Source organism: Rhinolophus sinicus, chromosome 1 (genome assembly GCF_057876585.1).
Source record: "Rhinolophus sinicus isolate RSI-liver-muscle chromosome 1, RSI-T2T, whole genome shotgun sequence".
Lineage (NCBI taxonomy): Eukaryota > Metazoa > Chordata > Mammalia > Chiroptera > Rhinolophidae > Rhinolophus > Rhinolophus sinicus.
In genome coordinates, this window is record NC_142501.1 from 155,289,534 (window position 1) to 155,309,610 (window position 20,077).

A 20,077-nucleotide genomic window follows, 5' to 3' on the forward strand; every position below is an offset into this window, starting at 1 on the left:
ATATTAGAATGAACAAACTAAACCTTAAAATGTATAGCGGGTATATATACATATATTTATATTCTAATGCAACAAAATCATTTATATATCAGTTTTAATAATTTGTATTTGAAATTAAAAGGGAAAATGAGACAGACAGCTTTAATTTTCCTTCAGACAGAGCCTCCATTTAATTGCAGACCTTTCAGAATAGGCAGTGAGTTTGTCTAATTTGACACAAAACTATTTCAGCAATAGCTACAGCATTCCCTTGACTAGTGATCTGCCGATCAGTGGGCTTACACATATGGATCAATAACTAATCAGCAAGTACAGTTGGCCCTTGAACAATATGGGGGTTAGGGGTGCCAACACTAACATTTGGCTTCCCAAAAACTTAAGTACAGATAACCCTTGTTATTCATAGGAAATTTGTTCCAGGATCCTGTGGATACCAAAATCCACAGATGCTCACATTCCTTATATAAAATGATGTAAAACAATGTGTAAAGTCAGCCTTTCACATCCACTGATTCCCATCTGGGGATTAAAAATACTGTTTGCTATCTTTGGTTGGTTGAATCTATGGATGCAAAACCTTGGGATACAGATGGTTGACACTATATTTATTGGAAAAAAATCTGTGAATAAGTAAACCTGTGCAATTCCAACCCATGTTGTTCAAGGGTCAGCTGTACAAATAAATGAAAAGATCTTACCAGATTTGGGGTAGGTGGAGATCAAAAGGTCATCTGGTCGGGCTTCAAATGACTCCACCTGGGACCATGCCTCAACAATGCTCCAGAAGAGAGGGACACCCTGGATATCCACTAACTCCCTTCTGAAGACATCCAGCTTGTCCATTTTTGAGACTAGATTTTATACAAAGGGAAATATGTTAAAACATCTTTGTTTCAGTAGCATCAATCAAATTAAAAAACAAATTAATATTTAATTAAGTAAATTAATATTACTGTAGATCCAGCAACATCATATTATGGTACAGTGTATTATGAATCAGTGAAAGAAGAAATATTATTAAAAACTAATGAGGTCTTGCACAATTTATTTCACATGTGCTGTTTATACGGTAAATATCAACACTGTTTATCAGTGTACTCAATATTGTACAACATTTCCTCAGGCAAGGATTTCTGGGATATGTAATAATGTGACTAAACTTTGGAGTCAGGAGAAAGTGTCTCAACCACAGCACTGCCGTTTCATTGCAGTGGAAATCTGAACAAGCTCCAAACTGCGCTGGGCCTTGTTAACTGCAAAATCAGGAGTGGCCTAACTTAGTACCTGCCTCTGTTAAATTACTGGTTGGGCTGGTAAATGATTATATCTAAGTTATCTACAACAGACCACAAGAATGAAAGGGTGTGTGAAGGAAGGATAGAGAAGAGAAATTAAATGACAAAAAGGACAAGGTAAAAGAAAAGAGCTTGAGGTAAGCGTAGCATTGGAAATATAATGCTCTGGTGAAGTTTTTAGCACTAGTGACATCATATGTCATTTTGTAGTTTGGGCATAGCTCTAATGAAGGTATTCTTATTCCTCTTTAGTTGCTATATATAAAAGTGGAAGACTTTGAAATATATCCTAAATCCTACTCTAAAACATGTTGTTTCCCAATTTAGAATGAGCTGAATGGTTATTTTTCTTTCTCTAAAGTTCTAGAAAAACAATCTTGGGGTTAAAAGGCTTCCTGAGACCCTCTAGCAGCTGCTGAATCTGTCTTTAAGAATTAAAATCAGAAGTCTCTGGAGTCATAGATAAAGTTTAATCTGCACGTTTTCTGAAGTGCAGTCTTTTTTCTTTCTTTTTTTTTTCAAGTCTTCCCAACTCCATCCCTACCCTACCTCATCCAAAGACCTTTTATTTTCAAAGGTCATGAAGTTGCAGGATACAAAATCAATACACAAAAATCTGTTGCATATCTACACACTAATAACAAACTATCAGAAAGACAAATTAAATAAAAATCCCATTTACAATTGCATCAAAAAAAGAATAAAATACCCACGAGTAAATTTAACAAAAGTGATGAAAGACCTGTACACTGAAAACCATAAGACATTAATGAAAGAAATTGAAGAAGACATATAAATGGAAATATATTCTAATTCTCATAAATGGAAATATATGTGCTCATCTATTTGAAAAATTAATATTGCTAAAATGTCCATACTACCAAAACTAATCTACAGATTCAATACAATCCCTATCAAAACTCCAATGGCATTTTTCACAGAAATAGAACAAACAATTCTAAAATGTGTGTGGAACCACAAAAGATCCCAAGTAGATAAAGCAATCTTGACAAAGAAGAACAAAGCTGGAGTCATCACACTCCATGATTTCAAGGTATATTACAAAGCTATAGTAATCAAAATAATATGGTATTGGCATAACAAAAGGCACATAGATCAGTGGAACATAGTAGAGAGCCCAGAAATAAATCTACAAATATATGGTCAATTTATGATAAAGAAGCCAAGAATATACACTAGGGAAAGTACAGTCTTTTCAATAAATAGTGTTGGGAAAACTGGACAGCCACACATGCAAAACAATGAATCTGGACCACTATCTTACACCATACACAAAAATTAACTCAAAATGGATTAAAGCCCTGAATGTAAGACCTGAAACCATAAAACTCCCAGAAGAAAACAGGGATAGTTTTCTTAATTTCTCTGACAATAGTCTTGCAATGATTTTCTGGATCTGACACCAAAAGCAAAGGCAACTAAAGTAAAAATAAACGAGTAGGACTATATTAAACTAAAATATTTCTGGATAGCAAGGAAACCATCAACAAAATAAAAACATAACTTACCAAATGGGACAAAATATTTTTAAATCACATATATAAGGGGCTAATATCCGAAATATATAAAGAACTCATACAACTCAATAGCAAACAAAACAAAATAAAAACAAAAAAACACAATCCAATTAAAAAATGGACAGAAGATATACAAATGGCTAACAAGGACATGAAAAAGTGCTCAATACCACTAATCATCAGGAAAATGCAAATCAAAACCACAATGAGATATAATCTCACATATTTAGAACAGACAAGAAATTATAAGCATTGGTGAGGATGTGGAGAAAAGGGAACAGTTGTGAAGTGTTGGTGGGAATGTAAATTAGTATAACCACTATGGAAAATAGTATGGAGGTTTCTCAAAAAGTTAAAAATAAAATTAACAAATGATTTGACAGTTCTACTTGTGGGTATTTATCTGAAGAAAGTGGAAAACATCAATTTGAAAAGATATATGCACCGCACCCCATGTTCATTGCAGCATTATTTAAAATAGCCAGAACACGAAGATCACCTAAGTCTATACCCAAAAATGGGTAGCTAAAGATGATATGGTATATACACACAATGAAATATTATTCAGCCATAAAAAAAAAATAATGAAATCTTGCCATTTGTGACAACCTGGATAGACCCTGAGGGCATTATGCTAAGTGAAATAAGTCAGACAGAGAAAGACAAATACCATTTAATGTCACTTATATGTGGAATCTAAAAAGCAAAACAAAACAAATAAACGATGAGTTCATAGATGCAGAGAGTGGATTGGTGATTGCCAGAGGTAGGATTTTGGAAATATGCAAAATGGGTGAAAGGAATCAAAGAGCACAGATGTCCAATTATAAAAAATAATAAGCCATGGAGACGTAATGTACAGCACGGTGATTGTAGTTAAGAATACTGTACACACTGTTCCCTAATAAAGTCCTGTTCCCCTTCCCCAATAAAATCTTAAAAAAAAAAAAAAAGAATACTGTATTGCATATTTGAAAGTTGCTAAAAGATTACATTTTAACAGCTTTCATCACAAGATAAATTCTATAACTATGTATGGTGGCAGATGTCAACTAGATTTATTGTGATCATTTCACACTATATACAGATATTGAATTGTTACATTGCATATCTGAAACTAATATTATATGTCAATTATATCTCAATAAAAATAATATTGTCTATCTCCTTAAATAAATTTACTCTGACTTGTAAGATATTATGGTTGAAACTATTTAACAATTATTTTCTAATTAAAATCCAAATCATTTTACCAAGAATTTCATAAAAGAGCTGCAACTTTACCTTAAGTAACTCAGCCTCAGAATACAGAAAGCCTATAAATTTATATGATAGCCCTCAGATACATTTATGTTCCTCTAACCACTCCATCCCTCCACCCAGAAATTAAGATCTTGGGAGGAAAATATAATAACAGGAAAAATAATTTTAATACTTTAAATTTATGATCATGATTGCTTTCTTTATATATTAACTTCTCAAAGTAGCTAAGGTCAGTGTCCCTGCTTCATACTTCTCAAATCTTGTCCATGGTCTTTTCTTTTTTCATATTTCTATTAGACTGGGCTCAGCTTTCCAGTTGCCTTACCTTGTTTCTTCTCAATTACCCACAGATTCTTTCTTTCACAAGAAATAGTTGTCAGGCTGGTACTAAAACTCAGGCTTCATTACTCCAAATCAAGTTCTTTAATTTTTTTGTTATTTACTACATTGAAAAACAATCAAAATGAAAAATGTTTTAGGGTATCATTGCTATGTAGTACGTAATCAGCACTTCTGAAACCAGTATGTAAATGCTCAGTGAGATGCTGACCTTCTCTACTCTATCTTGCCCCTGTCCCAGCCCCACTGAAACTGACTTGATTTGCAATTCATCCCACGAGTTAAGGGCTCTTTGTGCTCTGTGATATGACTACTTATATTAAATGTACCTATGCTGATAGAGGATTTCTAGAAGAGATTTTATAATCTTCCTGGAATAAACTTTCTAGAAATTCCTTCCATATGTATTCAGTCCATTAATGTTTATCAGATTCTCAGTTTGTTATGAAGCAGAGGTTTATCCACAAATAGAGGAAAATTGACAGTGATGCCGCTTAGAAATATTTTCTCTATGGAAAGAGCAAGAGTTAATTTGGAGGAGAACTTCCCAGGCAGGAAATAGCATGTAGAAACAACCTCTGATAGGAGAGAGGAATAAGGCCTGTGTGCCTGGAGTGCAGAAAGCAAGGAGGGGTGGTTAATACTAAGCCAAATTACGTGGTAAGAAACTGGAGATTTCAGGGTTATTAAGTTTGTCTGGGAAATACTGGGTTTCTGACTAGTCTCTTCCAGAACAGGAGTGTCCTCTGCCCTGCAATTATGCACAGTTTTAAACATAGTTCTGTCTTAATATGAGAGGATGGTGATATGTAACCGATCCTGGGATGTTCCTGATTGTCACTGTGGGAGGAGTATATATTTAGATAGTTTTTGTTTGTTTGTTCGTTTTGCTTTTACCAAAAGTCTTGGGATTTATCAATACTATAAAGTTTCAATACCAGTAGGTGATAAGTTGATTCTAGTGTTTGCTATGCCTCCAGTAGGTGATAAGTTGATTCTAGTGTTTGCTATGCCTCAAAAGTAAATTTATGACAGCATTGTGCTATGATTTAATAGTGTTGTTATTGCACTATTTCCTGAAAATATTTGCTAAATTTCATGGATATCTGCCTGTGAAAAGAAAGTGTAGAAATTCAAAAAGTTCAGAATTTGAGGTTATTTCCCTCCCTTTTTCTAAATAACAAATTCTATTATATTTATTTAATAGCATTTACTGGGAAGTACTGGGTATCAAAGAATATTCTGGACCCTGGTGATAGAGCAGGGTTTGAGGCAGAGAAAATGCATTCTCTTTCGCAGCACAAAGACTGTATTTTTCACTGTCCTTTGCAGTTAAATTGGGAGCATGCGACTGAATTCTGTCTGTTGGGCTGTAAGTGATGTAAAATCTTTCCTCTATCCTCTAGTCCTATCTCTACTGCCATGGAGCCTTTGGAGTTAATGTGTTCAGATGCCTAGATACAAGACTGAGGTGATTGCTTTACCTTTCTTCAGACTGTGACAGTGAAAAGTAACTCGTTACTATGTTAAGTCATTGATATATTGGTGATTTTTTTTTGAACAGCCAAATATATTGTGGATAGTGTAGGAAAATTCTCAGAGAAACTATCTATTCTTACAGAGCTTATAGTCAATGCTGAGTTAGATAAACACAGAATAAGTATTATAGTATACAGATGTAAGAACCACGAAAAAAAATAAAATACGGTAAAGTGTAAAGAATGAAGAGTTCAATGGTAAGGAAATGAGAACTAGAATTTATACATGAAGGACAGATAAATGAGTGTCTACACTGTAAATGTGGTAAGCCTCACAGATGGCTTCAGCATTCTCTACTCTGTAAGTTTTCTTTCAGTGATTTCATCCAATTCAAAGTTTTAAACACTCTCTCTATGCTGATCTACACATACAAATGTTTTCAATATCTTGACAGACTTATATATTCAGTTGCCTTCTGAACATTTTCGTGAATGTCTCAAACTGTGTTGCAAATTCAAAATGTATCAATATGAGATCAGCCCTTTCCAACCTATACAGGAATCTGCTTTTCCTACTCTGTTATCTAGGTTCTAAGTTAACTATAAATCTCTAGAAAACACACTCGCAACAACAGAACACCATCCCCTCTGAGTTTTAACATATCTTCTGCTAAGTTAAAGTAAATTAAGTTATGAGAAATGAAAAGTAATCTTCTGAAATGAGATCTGCTTTTCTCAATAGTAGACACAGCTTCTGAATATCCCAACTATCTCAAATACATATGATCTAAGTGACACACTTGATACTGCTACTAGGTAATAATAGCGTCTCAAAGATGTGATAGAAAAAAAGCCTTTCTTGCCTGTGGAGTTGAAGCTGACATCACTTCATCTCCATGGTTAGCCATATTTGCCCTCCTATATGGACATCATTTTCTTATAGGACTCTAAGTATTTCAATTCACCTCTCTGACCTTCCATTTTTCATCTATAAAATGAAAGGGTTGAAATATATTATGTCTGAGAGCCCTTCGAAAGCTATCCTTCTATGAATTTGTGAGTATCTAATATCCAATTTTTTTATATTGAATAGTGGATTGGCTAGCATGGGAATCAGGTTATGGTCTACATTATGACACCGAAAAACCTGACCCCAATAGATGAAATATACTCAGATGTATCATATCTGACTGAGTACGTTTACATCACATCACAGTACATTTACATTGAAATTACATATATATTACTTTATTACAAGCTTTAAAATATATATTATATTTATTATGGTCAATAGTTATTGAAGTACTTGTTATGTGCAATGCACTAATATATACACAGATAACACTTATTTTTGTAAACTCTTATCTTAATAAATATGTAATTCTTGAAGATAAAAATGTTTATAAAACAAAGCTGAATGTATATAAGTATCATGAAATAGAATCCTTCATCAAGATTTAAAGAAGGAAGACATCTAATTGAGGATACTAGAAAAGACCTGGAGAATGATAACATTTGAGATCAGGTGTGAGGGGTTGATAGAGTTTTAACAAGAATAGATATCATGATTATTCATGAGAGTATGTGATGCAAGAATAAAGGTAAAAGAGAAGAAATGTATGAGATATGTTCAGGAGAGGGTGAGTGGATCACACTGACTGAAAGTTTCTTCATTTTCAGGAGAGTAATTCCTTCATTGATTCCTTCAACAATATCAATTATGTGTCAACTACATACTAACAGTTGGCCAGGCAAAAGACAGAAAAGCCTTCTACCTACATAAAATTTGCTGTCTAGTGGGTAGTGAAGGATATATGTGTAATTGAAAAATTGTCCCTATTGTAGACAATTGTGAATGTTGTGCTCCAGAGTGTATATTCAATTAATGATATGAAGGGCTACTTAGGATTTTGAACAGAGGAATGACATTATTGAACTAATATGGAAATGTGAGGAAGTGTTGACTGTAAATAAAGAAACATGTAATTCTCCTCATCACTTCCCAATGCTCTTGCAGTGTTCACATACGATGTAAATGATTAAATCCATGTTTAATTTTACTTACATATGGTATTTGATATTTTTGACCATATATTCTTCTGAAACTTTCTTGATTTTTATGCTCCTGTCTCTTTATTAATTCTCAATTTCCCAAATGAATATATAGACCAGAAGTGTGTTTTGTTTTGTTTTTCTTGGAGTCCTATAGTTGATATTTGTCTCTTATCTTACTTTACACACTTTACCATGGTTTTAACAACCACCTATAGGCTGATCCTCCAAAAGGTAGATTTATCTTTATTTTGTTTTGAGCTGCAGACCTGTATATCCAACTACTATTGCCCATCTTCTCCCAGATGTTCCTTAGCCATCTCAAATTTAATAACAACAAATTTAACACATGAGTCTCACTCTCTAGCGAACAGTTCTTGTCTGAGAGTTCCTATGTACCTTATATTTTGGTGATACCATATTCACCCACCACTGAAGTCAGAAATCTGGAAGTCATCTTAGATTCTATATTTGACTCTTCCAAATCCAGCTGGTTCACAAATCTAATTGTTTTTGTCTTTCAAGAATCCCTGGGAAAAGCAGCTTCTCTTCATGAACTAGCTTAGTGGTTAAGACTATAAGTTCTCTAGATTAATGATTCATATGCCAGATCTATCATTTACTACCAAAGTGACTCTGTACAAATCAAAAAACCTGATTTCAATTTTCTAATCATAAAACAAAGGTAATGATTTACTTAATTTATGCAGCTATTGTGGTGGAGAATAGAAGATGGATATAACTTGGTTGTTGAAAGAACATGGTGCATATTTAGTAAATGGTAGCCATTACTGTTATCATTATTATTGTCCAAGCAAGCCTTTATTAATGTCCTATCATCATATACCCTGTACTATGGCAATGGTTTTAAAATTAGTTTCCTTATCTCTAAGCTCAGTTCCTCCTTTCTACCTGCCAACTCTCATTATGTTATATTGAAAACTTGATCACAGATATATAGATAATGTATTACAGAATTGTACACATGAAATCTATGTAACTTTACTAACAATTTTCACCCCGATAAATTTTAATTTAAAAAAAAAGAAAAATACATTAACTTTCTCTCTTTTGAGATGTTCATTAACTGTTATCACCTTGATATAAAAAAACCTGATCACAGCCTCGTCATTGAAAGGATAAAGTTTAAAGAGCGTTATCATGATTTTTGCATTTAAACTTCTTTGACCCTCTTTCTGTTTACCTCCACTCAGCACTTAGACTTTAGCCTCTAGCAACCAGGCCATTGAAAAAACAAAAATTCTACTTCCTCCCCTCTAGTTGTTGCAATTGGACATTTCTGTCCTTGACCTGATATTCTTATTTCTCTTGTCTATCTGGAAAATGCCAATTCATTTCTCAAAATCTTGTGCAAATTTCAGATATTCTCAAAATTACTCTCTTCTCCAATTCCATATCTTTAACATACTGATAGAATTTTATACATTTTAGTGTGTTGTTATTATCTGTTTACAATGTGTTTTCTTCATTAGAATTTAGGTTCCTTGTCCCAGGATTGGAACATGTATTTGACTTTGTAATCCAAGGCCTTTACTTTATTGAGGTTAATAAATGTATATTGAAATGAGATGAAGCTTCCCTAATAGTCTAGGTGGAATAATCAGGTATCAAATTATTTTATGTTACCACTATAATTTTTATTGTCAAACTAGCACTTTTATACTATGTCATAAACACGATCAACAAGGAGTTTACATTGTAAATCATTATCCAAAATACACACACACACACACACACACACACACACACACACACAACCTTGTTTTTAGCGCATGTATTTTGTTATTTAATCCTCATAAAAAAATCTCCTAATTTAAGTCTTATTATCCCCATTTGACCAAGAGAGAAATTAACCAAGAGAATGTTTAAGTAACTTGCCCAGATCACATACTGTCACTAAATGGCAGGACTGGGTTTAAACCCTAATAGTCTTACTACACAGCTAGCAATGTTCACCACTGAAATATAAACACTGAAGAAATAAATCTTAATACAAGGCAACATAACAGAAGAAGTGTTAAATTATGGTAAAGTGGTCATCAGATCTATAGTACAAGTGATATGATTTGATTTTGACCATGATGTTTGGCTAATCAGATTTTGACCATGACGTTTAGCAAAAGAATATTCTAGGTAGAAAAGATAGAGAAACAGTGTTCCTTTTTGCTCAATAATGCACACACTAAAGTGTTCTGTAAATATATGGAGATTTAATCTACTATAGTGCATATGAAATGACTTTTAGAAAATCTGAATCACACTGATGATTTATTACAATAATATTTGTCTTTATTCAATACTCATATTTTATCTCATTACATAAAATTTTATTTGGGACCATTTCTAAAGGGATAAATTGTACATTTTAGACCTTGCTTCATGTGGAAAGCTGTATAATAAAATATTTCAATTTATGTAGCTTTTTGTAATATCTGTGTTTTTGCCAATATCTGGTTATTTACAGGTCATTCATTAAAGGTGAACTAATCATATAAGTGTATTTTAATATTTCCTGTATCCTATTCAAATTTTGCATGAGTTTAATATTCTAAATTAACAATATGACTCCTAAAAAACCCAAAAGTATTCGTGGAAGAAATGCAGTCAAATTTATCTTACCTTTAAACTCCTGAGAGCTTTAAATGAGTATCTTCAAGTTAAAAATCATTAAAAGGATGATATTTGAGTGATATATAACAACACTACGTGAGAGAAATTGAGCTGGTGAAAGCTCAGGAAATGTTGTAAGAAGATGAATGTTTCCCTTAGACCTCTTTTGTTTACTTCTCTGAAAATGTCCCTTGAAACATACTTCCTCTGGGGGATAACTGCAAAACCTTGGAAACAATTTAATATTCTTCAGGCTGTTAAAGTCAATGTTAATCCATGTTTACGTGAGCAAAACTATTGACTCTCAGGCCCATTAGTGAATAAAAATAATGAAATATTGTACTTAAGGATATGATACATCTTAATCATTAAGACAAATTGAATACTAAACTGATAATAATACATTATTTTCCTAGAAAGTGATATTTTGATATTCAACAGATTCTTAACCTAAACAGGACAGATTTTATTAGTTCCTTTTTCAATATGTGAAAGCTAAATATTTTACTAATAGGAATGCTGTATTTGTGGGGTTTTTCTAAACATAGCTTTGAGAACTGGAGTAGAGGCAAATAAGTCCTGCTTTTCCACAAACCAGTGTGGTATGACCCTCAGCTACTTACTTACCTCACAGTTTTGAGCCATATTTTACCTATCTAAAAAATAAGGGAAATATACCAAGCGGTTACTCCAGTTTGTTTCACACCTAACATTATACAATTTTAAGTGAAATTAATATTTTTTGATTACCAAACTATATGCTTTACATCACAACAATGGAAACAAGAAAGGAATGAGCATTTTTACAGAACACTCCTTTATCACTAAAACACCCCATTAGGATATTCCTAATTAAAATGCTTCTTTGCTTTTATAAAAACTCAAAGTACACATTTATAAAACTTCTCATTTATAAAAACTCAAAAATAATACAAGTACTATTCTGTATTTTTCACACGACCCGTGGCAGTTTATCTCTGCAATAAATGATCCAATTACATGGCTTTTGATTGTTGTATGTTGTTTGCCGTGTACCTATAAATGAGGCCATATTCTCTTCCCAAAAACTGTATCTTATAAACAGTCTTAGCTCATATTACAGTTACCAAATTTAATTGCTTAAAACAACATGGAGCAATTTTAAGACATGGGCTATAAAGAAGATTGATATGTATTAAACTTATAGGCATTATACTTTCCATATCACACATGTCCACTTAAGCCTAATAACAATAGCTTTGAAATTCATATTATCATTAGAAATTTTCAGAGTTTATGCAACTTGCCCAACTACAAAAAACTTATAAATGGTAAAATCAGGTTTAAAATCCTGGGACATAACATACCGAATATAAAAGCACTCAGCTTTGTTGCTGAATGGCTACTGTTAGAAAAATCTAGAATTTACCAACTATGTGGCTTAGGCAAGCGAACTTTATTTTGTGCACAGAATTCTTCATTTTAGCAGATAGTATCCAATTCATAGAATCATTATCATTGTGTCATCGTCATTGTTATAATTTCATAAATGAAATAATTGAAAGTGCATAAAGATGCAGCATGCTGTCTGGCATGCAAAAATTGCTGAATACAGCTTAAGTATTACTAAAATTATTTAATATTATCACCATTAATACCATCATAATCTCAAAGTCTATGCTTTTTAAAAATTTTAATGCTGCCTCAAATTCAAAGAAAAGTGCATTCTCTTGTACCTAGAGAACAATTCTCCATCTGTCACTGTCCCACACAAAAAGAGATAATGGGTCTAAATTTTTATATTTAATCTCTGCCTAACAATCAATCATTAACCCTACAAGTGCTTGGCAACTTTAGCCTTTTAGGAGGAGAAAATTGCACTTACCTGTATCCTCCATCTCACACAGAAATTTTAAGGTTATATATACACTACTCTTTGATATCCTCAGACAATTAATTGTACCTAGTCAGGAAGTATTGGATGCCATTTGCTATTAGGCACTTTTTTATTGGCAGGGTCTTTCAACAAAGGTATTTGACAGTGAAGAATTAATTATACTCTTCTCCATCTGAGAACCCTGGGGCCTAATAAAATCCAGAAACCAGCTTTCCAGTGCCATAGCAATGGAAAACATTGGTAAGATAATCATTTCAGTTCCCAAAAACATAAAAAACTGCTTTGTAATAAGCCTTACTTGTTAGCCTAAATGAAATACATATTAGAAATAAGATAAACATGTATTTTCATTAAAAACATAAGTGTGCGTGTGTGTGTTTGTATATGTGGCGATTTTTTGTTTGTTTGTTTGTTTCTTTAATGATTTAGTTTCCTGACACCATGGGGCTATATGATTTTACCTGAAGTTTTAAGTAAGACAACCAACTAAGTGAAAGTTTCCTGTTTTATAAAACCCAAAGTAGGCAAAAGTAGATAGGTTGAGAAATAAACATTTATGGAGTATTTACTATGGATAGGACTAAGTTTTCAAAAGAACCTTCCAAGTGTGGTTTTCAATAATTTTCCAATACATTTTCTTTGCCATAATGTCCTCATTGGTAAAATGGGAATATTACATGTCATTGCACTGGATAGTTGTGAGAATTAAATGAGTAAAGTACATAGAACAACGCTTGACACAGACTAAAGATCAATAAAACACTAACAACAAAAATAACTAGAATAATAATTTAGCCTTATAGCATTTTTAAGATAGATATTATTTATCCCTATCTTACAGAAAAAGAAACTGAGGCTTGGAAGAGGTATGAGCATTTCCCAAAGTGAAACAACATATATGAAATAAAGTAAGAAATTATAATCGGTTTTACAGATTCTGGCAACCACCTTGTTCCCTTTTTTTTCCTTCAGTAAAATAATTAGTTCACTTTCTTTAAAAAAAACAAAAACCCCAATATAAAAGTGTTTAAAGTTTTGAATTTGCCCTTGATCACAGCTTTGGCCAATTCTGAGATTTTTAATATTGCCAGTTTTTATTATTTACTACATAATTTGTATTTAATTATAGGAAGATTCCTTACCCAATAGATTATTTTAAAGAAAATATATTTGGTTGGCTTTAATTTTCTAATCAATTGTATTTTATAACAATGTTTAATTCATTTCTCAATGTTAACTTGCTGGTCTAGAGAATGCAAACATTACAAATTCTACATTTTAGATGTGAGGGTGATTTTCTTGCACCAATAAATGATCATTTTATTGTAAGTTTTATTATCTATTGGTAGTATGAACTTAATTGAGTGTGTATATATATATAGATGCACATACAAATGAATTCAATATCAATGTATTTTTAAATATTCAAAATCTTATTAATTTATATTTTTATTACATTTATTGGGATGATATTGGTTAGTAAAATTATATCAGTTTCAAGTATACAATTCTATAATACGTCATCTCTATATTGTGTTGTTTGTTCATCACCCACAGTCAGTTCTTTTTCCATCACCATATATTTGACCCCGCTACTCTTTTTAAAAAATTAATCTGTTAAATAGATTATGATTGTGTAAGATCTCCCTCTGAACATGTTTTGATCAATTTATCTCAAAACTGTTAACATATACAGTATGAGTTTTAATTTTTACTTTGAAAATATGCTATTTGAAGCATAACATTTTATTTGTTTTGTATTTATTATATAATATAATATTTATTGTCATAGATTCAGCTTTCTACAACTTTAGTCATTTTTGTTTTATGACACAATAATATTGTTACCTTTTTTGCATATATCTGTTATCGATTTCTCAACACAAACTCTAAAAAAAATCTATCTATCTATCTATCTATACTATGTGTGTGTATATATATATATATATATATATATATATATATATATATATATGATTTTTTTAAACCAAGGAGTCATTTTATTAACAGAGGAAATTCATTATTGTATTTAAAATGTTTCCTTCTTCTTTACTCATCTACAACTTACATGAGTACAGTAACTTTTATGCATGAGTTTCTTTTGAAGGTAAGATAAAAAATGCAGTCTCTTTGAGAAATGATAGTATTTCTATAGAATAAAAGAATTGATAATTTCTGCTAACTTGAGAAGACTAGAGTTAAGGTTAATCTTAAATCCACGTTTCCAAGGGTGAAGTGACCCATGGTGGGCTGAATCAGACCTAAAGAAAATTATCTGGGCAATGTCAGATTCCTTGTTGCCAAACCTTTTCCCCTAGCAATGAATTTCTCTTCTCTATGAAAGATTAATGTTATCTCCACTCTTCTTCCTCTTTAAAACCTATTCCCAGGATGTGGTAAGATGAGATGGGATGAGACATGTATATTGTGAAGCTTGATAGAACTGCTCTTTAATTCTTCATAGAAGTAGATAACTGCCTGCCTTAATCCACTTGTGTACCTTACACTGGAATATTTTAGATTCTGCCTGGCCACAGGTCCATGAAAGTATTCTGCAAATTTATAAATGCTTTTGAAAGTTATTTCCTGTCAGTGTTTGAAATCAGTTTCAAAGACTCTTTTACATTTTTTGGTATCAAGTTACAGCACCAAAGAGGAAGTTGCTCTTAGAAGAAATGAAGAAAGATATAAATTTACTAACATTCCAGGAAGAACAAAGAATCCAATTGATGTTGAAAAACATCCTCTAAATACTGTGGGCCATCATGAAATACTAAATGAGTCATGTGACCCAAAATTAACTTTTTTTTAAATCACATAAAAACTTCTAGTATATCTGGAAATTTAGATATCATATGACAGTATAAGACTTCAATTATATTATTCTCACTTTAAATTGAGGGTGTAGTGATTTTAAAGTCCAGTATAGCTTTATACATGTTGATAGCTAACAAATCTACATACCATTAAAAAAAATAAGATTCCACAAAACTCTTAGAACTGATAAATGAGTTCAATAAAATATCAGGATACAAAATTAATATGCAGAAATAAATTGCATTTTTATACACCATTAACAAACTATCAGAAAGATAAATAAGTTAAGAAAAGAATTCCATTTATAATTGCATGAAACAGAGTAAATTACCTGGGAATAAATTTAACCAAGGAGATAAAAAAACCTGTACTCAGAAAATTGTAAGACATTGAAGAAGAAAATTGAAGAAGATACAAATAAATGGAGCATGTACCATTCTTATGGCTTGGAAGAATTAACATCATTTAAAATGTCCATACTACCCAAAACGATCTATAGATTCAATACAATACTTATTAAAATACCAGTGGCATTTTTCACAGAACCAGAATAAATAATCCTAAAATTTATATGGAACCACAAAAGATTCCAAATAGCCAAAGCAATCTTGAGACAGAAGAACAAAGTTGGACGTACAACGCTACCTAATATCAAACTATGCAAGGCTTCGGTAACCAAAACAGCACTGTACTAGCATTAAAAATAGACAGGTAGTGGTGGCCAGTTGGCTCAGTTGGTTAAAGTGCAGTGCTCATAACACCAAGATCACCGGTTTGATTCCCACATGAACCAGTGAGCTGCACCCTCCACAACTAGATTGAAAACAACTTGACTTGGAGCTGAGAGGTCCTAGAAAAACATACTGTTCCCCAATATTCCCCAATAATTTTTTTTTAAAAAGACACATAAATTTTTTAAAAAGTCACATGGGCAGAGAACAGAATAGAGAGTCCAGAAATAAACCTATATAACTATATGGTCAACAAATCTATGACAACACTAATTTGAAAAGCTATATGCACTCCTACGTTTATTGCAGTATTATGTACAATGACAAGATACGGAAGCAACCTAAGTGCCCATCTATAGACAATTGGATAGAGAAGATATGGTACATATATAGTATGGAATATTACTCAACCATTGAAAAGATTGAAATCTTACCGTTTGTGAAAACTTTGGTGGACCTAGAGTTCATTATGCTAAGTGAAATAAGTCAGACAGAGAAAGACAAATATCATATAATTTCACTTATATATGGCATCTAAAGAACAAAATAAATGAACAAACAAAACAGAAAAGACTCATAGATACAGAGAACAAACTGATGGTTGCTAGATGGGAAGGGGATTGGGGGCTAGGTGAAAAAGTTGAAGGGATTAAGAAGTACAAATTAGTAGTTACAAAATAGTCATGAGTATGTAAAGTACAGCATTAGGGCATATAGCCAACAATATAGAAATAACTATGTATAATGCCAAGCTATTTATGGTGCCAGGTGGGTACTAGACTTATCAGGCAGATCACTTTGTAAATTATATAAATGTCTAGCCACTATGCAGTACACATGAAACTAATATAAAATAATACTGAATGTCAACTGTAATTAAAAATAAAAATTAAATTTTAAAAAATCTATGACAAATAAGGCAAAAATATACAATGAGGTAAAGACAGTCAGTTCAGTAAATGGTATTGGGAAAACTGAAAAGATACATTCAAAAAAATTAAATTAGAACACTTTCTTGTATCATGTACAAGATTAACTCAAAATGGGTTAAAGACTTAAATGTAAGAACCAAAACCAAAAATCTTCTAGAAGAAAGCATAGGCAGTAAACTCTTTGACATTGCTCTTAGTAATAGTATTTTAGACATATCTCTTTGGGCAAGGGAAATAAAAAAAAAAAAAAGAGACTACATCACTCTAAAAAGTTTTTGCAAGGGCAGGAAACCATGAACAAAATGAAAAGATAACCTACTGAGTGGGAAAAAGTATACACCCATGATACATCTGATAGGGGGTTAATATAAAAAATGTATAAGGAACTCATATACAACTTAATACCAAAAAAAAAAAAATCTGATTAAAAAGTGGGCAGAGGACCTGAATAGACATTTCTCCAAAGAGGATATACACATGGCCAATAGATATATGAAGAGATGTTGAAGGTCACTAATCATCAGAGAAATGCAAATAAAAAATGTAATAGAATGTCCTCACACCTGTCAGAATGATTATCATCAATGAAGCAACAAATGACAAATGTTGCTGAGGAAGTGAAAAAAGCATGGAAAACCTGATGCACTGTTGGTTAGATTACAAATTGGTTTAGCCACTATGGAAAACAATATGGAGGGTCTTCAAAAAATTAAAACTAGTATATGATCCAGCATTCCCACTTCTGGGTATTTATACAAAAAATGCAAAATACTAATCTGAAAAGATGTATGCCCCTCTATGTTTATTGCAGCATTATTTACAATAGCCAAGATGTGGAAGCAACCTAAAGTGTCCATCAATAGAAAAATGAATAAGGAAGTGGTACATATATAGAATGCAATATTACTTGGCCATGAAAAGAATGAAATCTTACCATTTGCAACAACATGGATGGACCCAGAGATAGATATTATGCTAAGTGAAATAAGTCAAAGACAAATACCATATGATTTCACTTATATGTGGAATCTAAGAAACAAAATAAATGAACAAACAAAACAAACAAACTCATAGATAGGAAGAACAAACTCATGGTTATCGGATGGGAGGAGGCTTGGGTGACTGTGTGAAAAAAGGTGAAGAAATGAAGAAGTACAAATTGGTAATTACAAAATAGTCATGGGGTTGTAAAGTACAGCATAGGGAATATAGTCAGCAATATTGAAATAACTGCATGGTACCAGGTGGGTACTAGAATTACGGGGGATCAGTTTGTAAGTAATATAAATGTCTAACCACTGTGTTGTATACCTGAAATAATATTGAATGTCAACTGTAATTGAAAAACATAAGTAAATAAAAATATAATTTTGGAACATTTTCAGGACATTGGCTTATACATTTCAAATATATAACTTTTCAACTATCTGTGGAAAATACCGTGTTTCCCCGAAAATAAGACTTAGATGGGCCATTGGCTCTAATGTGTCTTTTGGAGCAAAAATTAATATAAGACCCGGCATTATATTATTATATTATTATATTATATTAAGACCCAGTCTTATATTAATTTTTGCTTCAAAAGACTCATTAGAACCGATGGCCCGGCTAGGTCTTATTTTTGGGGAAATACAGTATTTAGATTTTTAAAAAATAGTAACTGTGAAGTATTTATCCACTGGAGAAAAACTTATAATGGCTAATCACAAGCATTAGACTAAATACTGACTTACTAAAGTTGTTTTAATTTAAAATATTTGGATTTAAAATATATTAAGCTTTTATCATTTGTTGTTAAAATATAATGTTAAGTATTTTCATTACTATGATAAACAATGATGTCACATGACTCTTCATTTATCAGGGCTTTTTGTACTAATGTAGGGTTCTTAAAATAATGCTTTGGTAATAAACACAAGAGAAAAAACAGGGATGTTTTAAGTGAACATACTGAAGTGGTTATTCATTAAAATGACAAGAGGAGGGTATATGTGAAAAAAATAAAATAGATCAAATCTTATTTCAAAACACTTTAGGAAGTAAGAGTTTCTGGAAATTTGAAGAACACAACACTATAGTGGTTCTCTGACTTAATGATTAAAAAGATTGAATATATATTGTAGTGAAAACATTCCATAGAGTTAAAATATTTTTGAAATAGGAAATAAAGCAGTCATCAGTGGAAAATGCACTTATTTAGTATCTGTACAATACATTGTCTTTGGGAATCTTGAGAAGTACACAAAAGCAGACTTGTGAAAACTATATCTTTGCTGAGACCTCATTTTCATATTCACACACTAGAATTTTTAAGAACTCATCCTAGCGGTGGATGATGCAAGACTATTGCTTTGAATTAAATAGAAATACTGAGAAGGTAAAGACTAATAGCCTTTAATATTATTTTAGCTTTATAAACCTAAAATTAGTAGAGCAGCCTACTTTAACACAATTTTAAATATGAAAAATAATCCTGTGATTTTAAGATAAGAAATCTGGATGTAATAATCCCCAAGTATTTTCCATTTTATGGAAAAACATTCATACTAGAACTTTCCATTTCACATTCTCTAATTTTTCAATTGTTGAATTTAGTTTTATATAAAATATGGGCACTTTAAATACAGTTGATAAATCACTTACCAGGAGCCTGTCTTGAGAAGCTGGAAGTCCAGATTTTGTTTCTACAGTAATTGGTTAATGGAAGTTTCACTCTGTTGTTTCAGTCAAACAAGATAATCTGTTACCAGGCAATAAGAAGGCAAAAGGTGAACTCTGTAGAGCTGTACGAAATTAATGATTAAGCTGTATAAAGTCTGTTCTTATTTTAAAGATTAAAGGATTAAGGGAAGGCTTTTGTTGTCACTTGTGGGAGGAAATAGAATGAAACAAAGAGCCCAGAGAAAGTCTCTGGAATTACTTATGAGTATGTATAATAAATGAAGCTTTTCACATTTACTTTTACTTTTGTTTCGATTTCAATTATAAAAGCAAAGTGAAACACAGTTGGCTGTTTCATAGCTCCAGTGCTCCAATTAGAAGCCCTCGCTTAAAAGTTGTTTGTCTGTACTCCTAGAGTTGGGAAGTTAGACAGGCATGAGCATGCTCCCTGGGTGGGAGCAGAG

At 32.0% G+C, this 20,077-nt stretch overlaps 1 protein-coding gene across 4 annotated transcripts in view; it reads right to left on the reverse strand.

Annotated features, from left to right (window-relative positions):
• The window catches only part of LOC109436821 (sulfotransferase 1 family member D1), a 39,149-nt gene extending 19,110 nt beyond the window's left edge, over positions 1-20,039 (reverse strand). The window contains exons 1-2 of one of the 4 annotated variants that reach the window (XM_019715656.2): positions 19,596-20,039; positions 699-851 (exon numbers count right to left, since the gene is read on the reverse strand). In XM_019715656.2, the coding sequence (XP_019571215.2) occupies positions 699-843 (145 nt within the window). In that variant the 5' untranslated portion in view covers positions 844-851; positions 19,596-20,039. Of the gene's footprint in view, positions 1-698; positions 852-4,421; positions 4,539-10,605; positions 10,630-16,454; positions 16,479-19,595 lie in introns of those variants that run through there. The other 3 variants (XM_088791224.1, XM_074324487.1, XM_074324486.2) reach the window with 3 other exon arrangements.
• Positions 20,040-20,077: the final 38 nt, after the last annotated feature.